General features: G+C 49.8%; 1 protein-coding gene across 1 annotated transcript; it reads left to right on the top strand.

The window, feature by feature from the left end:
- The first annotated feature begins 907 nt into the window (after positions 1 to 907).
- On the top strand, positions 908 to 9,477 carry ALDH2 (aldehyde dehydrogenase 2 family member). The gene is made up of 13 exons (XM_042865699.1): positions 908 to 1,042; positions 1,701 to 1,805; positions 2,928 to 3,068; positions 3,302 to 3,381; positions 3,894 to 4,005; positions 4,892 to 5,020; positions 5,483 to 5,596; positions 5,984 to 6,086; positions 6,286 to 6,470; positions 6,824 to 6,988; positions 7,310 to 7,467; positions 8,210 to 8,324; positions 9,224 to 9,477. Exons 1-13 carry the CDS (start codon positions 923 to 925, stop codon positions 9,254 to 9,256), a joined length of 1,560 nt encoding a protein of 519 aa, XP_042721633.1. The 5' UTR covers positions 908 to 922; the 3' UTR covers positions 9,257 to 9,477.
- The last annotated feature ends 883 nt before the right edge of the window (positions 9,478 to 10,360 follow it).

Raw genomic sequence — 10,360 nt, 5'->3', positions numbered from 1 at the left:
ATTTCCTCCATTACATGGGATTTTAGCATTGCTGGGTTTATCTGCTAAGTCCCAGGGAAAGAAAGGGATGTGCTCAAGTTGAGCAAAAATAAAAATATTAAGCCACAGATGTCACTTAAGCCCCATGTCACTGGTTGTCCATCCAGGTGTCAGCAGAAGTCATGCATAGGACAGCTGAGAGCACAGTGAGAGCTTAGCCCTGTGCAAGTGTATTTTGGAGGTTAAATGCTCCTTTCTTAGTGATGTTGATGGTATCTTCAGAATATTTCTGGAGCATGTTAATTTTTTGTGGACATAAGTATGTCGAAATCACATGAGTCATCTCAAGCAAAACAGCAGAAAAGATCTTTAACCACTGTTAGGAGCAATTTTTGCCAAGCATTCATTTGCATGCACTGAGCAACCATCCTGCTGTGAGAGTGCTACCCTGGCATTGATTCATTTGCCCTATACGCAGCAGGGCTTTTTTTTAGATTCCTGTGTGCCACTAAGGGCAGCCTGTCCAGGTAAGCAGAGGTCCCCGTGCCAGACACCGATGAGATGTGCATCTGCAGGGCATGCGTGCCTTGGCTGCGCTGTCCCATGTGTGCCCCGGGTCCAGCTGTGGGCTCTGCCGGCCAGAACCAAAGTGAAGCAAAATGAACTGAGCTGTGCCCAATTGAGCCACGTGGGTCCAAAATCAACTGAACCAACGTGGGCCACGCCAAACTGCGCCGAACTAAATGAAATTGGGCCGAGGTAGCCTGAATGGAGCTGAGGTCCGCCGAACCGACCGACGCAAACGGGCAGACCCGAAGTCGGGCTGAGCCGCGCCGACACGGGACGGAGCCGAGGGGGGAGGCGTGGCGGGGCGGAGCGGGACCGGGCAGCGCCGGGGGCGGGCGGAGCGGCACGGCGGAGCGGGACTGGGAGCAGCGCAGCGATGTTGCGGGTGGCGGGGTTCGCTTCTCGGCTCTGCCGCGGCCCGGCCCGGCAGCTCTCGGCCGCCGCCGCTTCCCCCATCCCCGCACCCAACCCGAGCCCAGAGATCGCCTACAACAAGGTATGGCCGGGCCGCGAGCTGCGGGCTCCGCGAGGAGGCGGAGAGCTCCGAGGCCCAGGAGCGGCGCGGGCGGCCCGGCTTCGGCCCGCTTGGCGATGCGCGGCCCCGGGGCGGAACGGCCGGACGCTGGGCGGGATGGCCGAGCGCCGCTGGGAGGAGGCCCAGATCCGCGCTGCTGTGCGTGGGAAGCCCGTGTCCGTGGGGAGGAGCTGCTGCTCGGCGCCTGCCGTGTCTGAGAACTGAGTTCTCTGCTACGCGGGGTGCCTGAAACGGGCCGATCGGGGCAGTGCTGCAGCAGCTCTAGCGCCGCGTACAAGATGGGGTGTATGAGCGCTGCCCGAAGCCTTGCCCCGCTGTCCCGAGGCTCCCCGTGTCCCCGCTCAGCTCCAGCCGGGCCGACAGGCGCTGGGAGGACCCAGCAGGGCAGGAACCGCTGCCAAATCATGAGCCGTTTGCTGGGATTCGGATTCTTTTTGCCGACTCGAGGCTGTCTTTTATTGCGCACTTCTAGACTGACATATCTCCTCCTTATCAGTGCCATTTTGGAGTCCTCACAAACCACGTCCCTTTAATTAAACAACCTGTTAATATGCCATCTAACTGATTCCTCCAAGGTTTGGATCTAAAGTTCAACACCTATTTGCTCGCTTCATTCCAGATCTTCATAAATAACGAATGGCACGATGCAGTCAGTAAGAAAACCTTCTCTACTGTCAATCCAGCAACAGGAGAAGTTATCTGCCAGGTTGCTGAGGGCGACAAGGTAAATGTTCTGTTGATGAGATCCATTCAGTTGCTATCTGAGCTCCCCCCTACAGCTCTGCCACATGCCGTGTTTGCAGTAATAAATGTTGAATCTACATCAATATTATTATCTAGTGCTGCTTGTGCCCTTCCTCGACTACAGCTTCCATAAGGATCCTCTGGGTTTGCCTCAGTCCAGTGGCTGGGAGGTCTGGGAGCAGTTGTGGGTGGATGTTGCTGTGGGTGCTATGGCAGGAATGTGATCCAGTCGCAGCATGGGAGGAGACAAAAGGTTTGCATCCACCTGGCCTGCTCTGTTGTGGTGTATGTGTGCAGTGGGAGACCATCCCCAGCCCAAGGAAACTTAAGAGAGAGTGATATAACTGTTCTGTGAGTTAGGTGAGGCCCTCCTAGGAGGTTGGCAGAGCAAAGATTCTGCTTCCCAGCATCGTGGGGCTTGTCCTACAGCCTGGATGCTTGTCTGTATTCCCCAAGGGGGAGGTGAGCAAAGGAAGCCCTGTTGTTTGCTTATCAACAAGCCAGAACAGAAAACCAACTAGAAACAAATGACAGTCCTGACAGGACAGAATGATGGATTTGAGGTACAGGATCAAGCAAAACATACTGATGAAATCTAATCCTGAAAAAGTGTCAAAAGCGGATTTCTAGAGCTTTTTCCTTGCCCTGTGCTAGGATGCAAGTATCGACCTTGCAGATGATATTGTGGAAATAACTTGACAATATTTGCACTCCACGTAGCTGAAATAACAGAGCGTAAGCACAGGTGGTGGCTGTGCAGCTGCTGCACCCATCTGTTCAGCTCCCCCATCCGCAGGGATGCAGGCAGCAGGAAAGCCGTGCGCAGAGGCTGCATTGCTGCATGGCACTGCCTGGGCTGACACTGGGATGAGTGATCCTGGGGCTGCAGCCTGTGAGCTCTACAGCTCCAGGACTGACGTGTGCCTTGCAATGGTTCATTCAGCCGTTGAGGCAGAAAGTCCTTGTCCCAGAAAGGCGGTCACGAGCAGCCACTGGTGCCATGTTTTCTCCAGGAGTCCAGGAAAGGCTTTAGTTGTATTCTGGGAAGGAAGGTGGGAGCTGGTTACCCTTTTCTCATGCTCTTGTCTGGACTCCTCTACAGGCAGATGTGGACAAGGCTGTTAAGGCAGCCAGGGCTGCTTTCCAGCTGGGCTCGCCTTGGAGGAGGATGGATGCTTCGCACCGGGGGAAGCTGCTGCATCGTCTTGCTGACCTGATTGAGAGAGACCGGGCTTATCTGGCAGTACGTATTGCAACCTGGGGCAGAGGGAGGCACAGATGGGTGGTTTGTATCCATAAGGTGTGGTGAGGATTTTAGCCATAGAGAAAACTGAGAGAGCTACGAAGGACAGGAAGGGAAATAGTTTGGGGAACCTGAAAGCTAATAGGCCAACGCACAGAACTGATCCAAACAGCAAACTGAGAACCAAATCTGAATCTATATGTGTGATTTTCCCCATCTCGTTGTATTTGTAGGCACTTGAAACTCTGGATAACGGCAAACCTTATTCTATTGCCTACTTGGTGGATCTGGACATGGTTGTCAAATGCCTCAGGTAGGTGTGGAGGCCACAGTGACAGCACAGTAACTCCTCCAGCCCCCCATTCCTGCCCATCTGTCCTGTGGTGGTTGAACCTCTGCACACAGACAGTAGATTTACTGACTGAGACGCTGTGGCTGACAAGGCTGGAGCTGACCTTTCAGTCTGTTTCTGGTTTCCTTCCTTTTTTTTTCTTTTGTAATTAAGAATGAAACTGTAATTCTTGTAACTTCCCAAAAGGTTTTGTTTTATGTGTATACTGGATTTGCATGGATAAAGGGATCTGTAATGCAGTACACAAATGACAAAATATACACCGTGCAAATCTCTGGCAAACACGTGAGAGACAAATGTTTGTATTTATTGTCCATTTTTATAACCACCTTCATGGGGAATCCTTGTGTTAGAATGTGCTTTATGAAGTGACTGAAGACAGGAGGAAACCAAACAGCTGAAGGAACATCTCTTGTTTTTTAGTGACCAGAGTCTTGTTTTAAATTCACTGACCAAAACTTTATTCTTGCCAGGTACTGTGCAGGCTGGTCTGATAAATTCCATGGCAAAACCATCCCTTTAGATGGAGACTTCTTCTGCTACACCAGACATGAGCCAGTGGGAGTTTGTGGACAGATAATCCCGGTGAGTGAAATGTATCAGTAGGTCCTGTGGCATTTCAGGAATTTGGTGTTATGATGAGGATTTATCTTAAAATGCAGGTTATCTGTTGTGCTAAGCTCAGCTTCGTTCTGATGGTAAAAACAAAGTTACACTTGCACCGGCTGGCAGGGATGTTACTTTGAAAGCACAGAACTACTCATTGATTTGATGGGCCATGTGTAACATTTACTTTGTATTTCCTGCTGCTGCAAATGAAAAAGGAACACAAATCTCTTTATAGGAGCTGTCTGGCCCAGAGGCACCCAACCGTTCAGGCTTCTGACTTCAGTGCTAGGAAGTAGTTTGTGTGACGAGGAAATACAACTAGCATGTGCAATTCTGTTTTATATAACGAATCTTTTCTCTGTAACTGGTAGCAAGCACAGCAAGGTGGTTTGTCAGCAACAAGGCCAAATGGATGCCAGGTCCAGTCAGTGATATCTGCTTACAGGAGTAGCCAGACTGACTGCTGCCTGCATTTTGTCTTTGCGTGCTTCTTGTATTTGCATTGTGCAAGAGCTCAACATGAACACCTCACAAGTCTGCAAGTTCTGCTCTGTCATTACAAAGGCTTTCTTTCAAAACACCTCAAAAGAGAAATGTAAATGCTAAACAGACCATAAAGATTAATTACAAAGAGTTGTGGTTTTGCAATAGCACTGAGAAGCTTCACAGTTCAGAGTACAATCTTCCTGGACAAGCAGAAGGCAGTGCCTGAAAAGGAGCCAAACGCAGCTGAGCAGCTTGGGGAGGATCAGGGAGTGCTTCCATAGGTGCTGCCCCTGCAGATCTCAATGAAGCTCACTAGTTACTTATTCATTAATAGGCAACTTTCAGACTCAGACCAGACAATATTTCTGTTTTTCAGTGGAACTTCCCGCTGTTGATGCAAGCATGGAAACTTGGGCCTGCCCTGGCTACTGGGAACGTGGTTGTGATGAAAGTGGCAGAGCAAACCCCCCTGAGTGGTCTCTATGTAGCCAATCTGATCAAAGAGGTGAGAGAAGAGGCTGGGTTCTTTGGGCTGACTCACTGTCACTGTTGGAGTTCAGGGTAATAAGCCCAACTGACGAGTTACAGAGGACATGTGAGAGGGACAGAGAAGTGTTGTCTGATCTGAAGGAAGAATGAATTGTCTCAGATATCCTAGCATTTGTTTTAGCAAAAAACAAATAACCAAACACCCTCATCTCCATACTTATGCGTGCAAAAGGCCTCCTTGATTTAGGGAAGGACTCTGAAGTTAAAGTAAGTTACAGCTGTTGGGTGATTAGAAAGCAAAAATACATTTCCCAGCTACGTCTGAGATGCAGGGTGGGGAGAAGAATTGTCCTGGTTCTCCAAACTGAACACTGAAACTGAAGACCTGGGAAATGAAAGTGAGATAGGAAATGCTGTTCTCTGTGGGAGGCATATTGGAGCTAACAGACGAGTGTATGTGTCATCTTTGATCCTGCAGGCTGGATTCCCACCAGGCGTGGTGAACATCATCCCTGGCTATGGGCCCACTGCAGGAGCTGCTATCTCTGCCCACATGGATGTAGATAAAGTGGCCTTCACTGGCTCCACTGAGGTAAAGGAAGACAAATCTTTAGGCCTTTGGGACATAAAGAGCATTTAATTCTTGTAAAACATCTTCTGTACAAAATACTGGAGGGGCATTGCCTTCTACAGCTTCTTTTGAAAAGTACAGCTGACTTCAGCGTGTGACACTTTATTTTACTTCACTTAAGACTCCTTTTAGGTGCTTTGTTTTAGAACATCTAGATGCTTTAGAATACTTACTATTGTTTTCCTTGTACTGGAGTTGAAATTCTGGGCAGATCTCAGTTGTTCCCCTAAAGCCCTAAGAATGAAGGGATTACTATTAAACTGCTGATGGAAATCTAAACCAGCTGCCCTGCCAGGTGCCGCTGTATGCTGCAGCTAATCCCTAATGCCTCTTCTTCTCATGATGCAGGTTGGGCACCTGATCAAGAAAGCTGCAGCAGAGAGTAACCTAAAAAGGGTGACACTGGAGCTCGGAGGAAAGAGTCCGAATATAATCTTGTCTGATGCTGACAGTAAGCACCTGCTAGCATTAATACTTGATCTGTACCTTTCACATTGGCTTGCTGCAAGCAGAGCTAGAGGAAAAGAAATCCCTCCTATGTTGTGTGATACTCCAGCTCTGACACCACCTGGCTGTGAACAATAATTATTCAAACAAGTCACTTGGGTTGGTTTTATTTATTTGCTTTTTTCTCTCCTCCTCAATTCCAGTGGACTGGGCTGTGGATCAAGCCCACTTTGCCCTCTTCTTCAACCAAGGGCAGTGCTGCTGCGCAGGATCCCGAACTTATGTCCAAGAGGATATATATAATGAGTTTGTGGAGAGGAGTGTGGAGAAGGCCAAGTCCAGGGTGGTTGGAAACCCATTTGACTTTAAAACTGAGCAGGGACCTCAGGTGAGAGCAGGAAATGTCTTGAGCCACTATCTCATGAAATAACCCAATCTCGAGTAACTGGGCATCACTGGGTTAGAATGAAAGATGTCCTCCAGTCTCCTCGTTAATCTCCTTTGAACTGTGCCCATTATCTCCTTGTGCAGAAGGGAGAAGTTAATTAACCGTTCTGATTATTCCAACCCCCCCAATTGAAAGAAGCATTTAAAAATTATCATCTCTCTTTGAAGCCAGCCTGGCAGTCTGTTGAAATGAGGAACTGATAGAGCACAGCTGCATGCAGAGCAGGTTCAGTTACATCCCTTTTTTATCCCTGACAAATACCAAACTGATCTGCCTGTCCTGACGGCTCTTAGGTGGATGAGGAGCAGTTTAAGAAGATCCTTGGTTACATCAGTACTGGGAAGCGTGAAGGAGCCAAATTGCTGTGTGGTGGCAACCCTGCTGCAGATCGTGGCTATTTCGTCCAGCCAACCGTCTTTGGTGACGTGCAGGACAACATGACGATTGCCAGAGAGGAGGTGAGGCCTGCAGCAGTAGTTTCTCTCTACTTTGTCCTTCTGCACCCTATGATGCAAAATGATCCATGTCTACAAGCACCAGACACTCATAAACTGAGAACAGAAATGGAAATGTGGCACTTAAGAAGTTACCACAGCAAATTTCACCCTGCGTTTTGACATGCTGGGTGCTTTGTGATATGGGAGGTGGCCACATAGATACTTTGAATTTAGCATCCTGGGTAACTTCTAATGTACGTGTGTAACTCCAGTGTCACCAACAGAGCCTCTCCTGAGATCAATTTACAGACTTTTGTCATGTGATCTGTTTGGATTATGCAGATATTTGGGCCTGTCATGCAGATTATGAAGTTCAAAACAATTGAGGAAATAATTGAGAGAGCAAATAACACCAAGTATGGCCTAGCAGCAGCAGTCTTTACAAAGGATATTGACAAGGCAAACTACGTGTCTCAGGCCCTGCGAGCTGGAACAGTCTGGTAAGCCTTGTCAGCTCCTTCTCCTTAAAGTGCTGGAAGCTTTCTTGTGCTCTCATTTCCCATCAAGCTTGCTGTTTGATAGCCTCTGTCTGCTTTGGATCATCACAGAACGTAATGTCAGACCTTCAGCTGCAATGCTGATTTTTGGTACAATTTAGCTCTATTAAGCTTCTGTTCTCCCACTGTGAATTAGCAAATGGGGCGGGGGGAAAAGGAGCTCAGTGCTGCAGCTGACAATGTCAGCAGCTGCTACAGGGCTCTGGTGCCAACAGTGATCAGACCATCGAGCACATCTGTACAGTCTGGGCTCTGCTCAGATACTATTCTGTATTCTGAGGCCATGCTGAAAATTATGCCAAAGTCAGGACTTTGCCACAGTTCGCTATTTAGCAGGGGATTTTGGAGACCCAGCATCTCACTATTTCATTTATTTAAGGATATTGAGCAAACCTTGTATCATTTTTTTTTATCACACCTCCTTCAGAGTTTTGGATAGCAACCCAGACTCTTGGTTATGTGATGCAAGATGTGAGCTAATTTCATGGTGTTCTGCTTCCTGGTCAATGAAGATAAGCTTCCAGTACTGAGTAACTCTGTTGACTAAGATAACTAACAAATATGGAAATTGTGCCCAGAAATTCAGCCATCCCTCTGCTGTAAACAGACATTTGCTGTGAAAGAGCTCCTGCATTACCCTTACAGGGGTAAACAAGAGGTTCTTAACTCTCGGTTTCTTTTTCAGGGTAAACTGCTATAATGTGTTTGGTGCACAAGCTCCATTTGGTGGCTACAAGGCATCTGGGAATGGGAGAGAGCTGGGAGAATATGGTCTGGAGGCATACCTGGAGGTGAAAACTGTGAGTATTCCTGTTTCTGGGTATCTCCCAACCTTCTGCTGTAACACCAAATTGTCTTTATATGTATTGGTATAGGCTGGCCAGAGAGCTGCAGTTCTTTCCAGTACTTCAAACAAACTTGGAGCTGCACGTGTGAAATAACCACAAACAAAACTCTGTGTAACTGTATTTGAAACAGAAAGCCAGTCCTGTTTTATACAGCTGAAAAAAGCAAGGATGTGTGACCTGACTGATAAGTTACCAGTTGCCTGCACCACTTGGCACAGTCTAGCTGTTTCTCCCTGTAAATAATGCAAGTGTGTTGGCTTCTCTGCGTGCTTACTTTGCGGAGACCAGAGAGAGCCTGTGCTGGGGGTGCATGTCAGTTTATGTGGGTATAAACTTGTAGTTGCATTCATCACTTAAGAGGGGGAATTTGAGCAGTGAACACCAACCCTTAATGCCAGTATCCTGAGTTGACACACTTGGGGAACTAACCCCAAGGCTGGGGAAGCATTCCAAGCATTGGGCAGTCCTGTTGGTGCAGAACGAACAACTTCCCAGAAAGCAAGGCAGAAGGGCTGTCCCATTGCCTGCCTGCAGCTGCAACATCTCAATTGTGACAAGGCTCTTGGCAAATGACAAGCATGCTGCTCACCATCAAAGTGTGTAATGGTTCAGGGCTTCCAGCATGTGACTGGCAGGGAGTTCATGTGCTGTAGGAGCTCCAGGTGACAACAAACAAGTGTGCCTATTCCCACCCCTCCAATGAGTCAGAAAGATCCCAAAACTGAGGTGCTCCCAGGCAGCAACACACCGACCTCTGGTTCACCCCAGGGAGATGCTGCTGCCTCCCAGCCCTCAAGTGAACGTAACAAACAGTCTGCAAGAAAGTAGCACGTGATTTTTGTTTTCTCTAGGTGACAACCAAAATTCCACAGAAGAACTCCTAAAGGACAGCAACCTCCGCATGCTTGGAAACACCTATGCAGCTTCATGAGATACAAAGCAAGAAAACCTCTTCCTCTAACACACAAAACTCAAACAGAAAATACATAGCTCTGCATTAAGAAACTATTCCTTACAAGGTGCCTGAAGGAGCTTTTCTTACAAATCTTACTGAGCTTTATCTTTTTAAAATACCAAATACAATTACTTGAGCACTAACGTGGTACATGGGCGTACTCCTGTTGCATCTGTAGCTGACGACCGCGCTCCCAGCCCCACCCCCCCCAGTCATTTAGCTGGGGCTCCTAACAGTACTGTGTAAGCCAACAGCCGCTCTCGGCACGCTGCTATTACCCCACCAGACGAGGCGCGGAGCTGCGCAGGGCTCTGCAGCGCGGCCTGAGGGGACGTGAGGTGAACGGCTGAGGCACGGGCTGCCTCTGAGCTGCTTCCCCTGCTCTCGCTTTGTACCTGCTCGCAATAAATACTTTTCCCTCAGTATCGCTGACCCTACCTTCTCTCGGAGCGGGGACTCGAGCAGAGACTCGAGCACACGAACGATTTTGCGCTGCCGTCCCTTTCCTTCGCCTTTCGGTTCGCCCGCGCTCTTCACGCCGCGCCTCAGCAGGAGGCGCCAACAACGCGCGCTCCTCATCTCGCGAGTCTTCACTCCCGCAGCCTGAGGAGCCGCGCTCTTCAGACGTCGCTAGGAGGCGCCCGAACCTCGGAAGGCCCCTTAGGGGCTTTCACGGCTCCGTCGCGCTCTTAGGGCTGTCCATCGCCCGCCTGTAAATCGCCGCGCCGCCTCGGCGGAGGATCCTAAAATTCTCCGGTGGGATCCAAGAGCAAGCGGGGGGCTCGGAGCGGCCTCTCGCGTCGAGTGTGGCGGCAACGAGAGCTCCGCGGCGGGCTGCGCGGCCCGGCGGGGCTGCCCGGCTCGGAGTGCCGGCGATGTCTGGCTCCCGGGCGGCGGCGGCGGCGTTGGCTCTCGGACGGCGGCGGCGGCGGCGGCTCCGGGGCTGAGCGGCAGCGTTGGGCTCGGCCGCGGCCTTCCTGCGGCGCTCTCCCGGCCCCCTCCGGTCCGGCCGGCCGGGGATGAGGCGCTGCGG

Source organism: Lagopus leucura, unplaced genomic scaffold (genome assembly GCF_019238085.1).
Source record: "Lagopus leucura isolate 7727_CA_CO unplaced genomic scaffold, USGS_WTPT01 Super-Scaffold_806, whole genome shotgun sequence".
NCBI classification, from domain to species: domain Eukaryota; kingdom Metazoa; phylum Chordata; class Aves; order Galliformes; family Phasianidae; genus Lagopus; species Lagopus leucura.
This window is presented reverse-complemented; position numbering and strand designations above follow the sequence as displayed.

Coding starts and splice junctions, on each gene's coding strand:
- ALDH2 (XM_042865699.1), top strand. CDS start 923: ATGTTGCGGGTGGCGGGGTTCGCTTCTCGGCTCTGCCGCGGCCCGGCC. Junction 3,069..3,301: donor GAGACCGGGCTTATCTGGCA/GTACGTATTGCA, acceptor TTGTATTTGTAG/GCACTTGAAACTCTGGATAA. Junction 6,087..6,285: donor AATCTTGTCTGATGCTGACA/GTAAGCACCTGC, acceptor CCTCAATTCCAG/TGGACTGGGCTGTGGATCAA.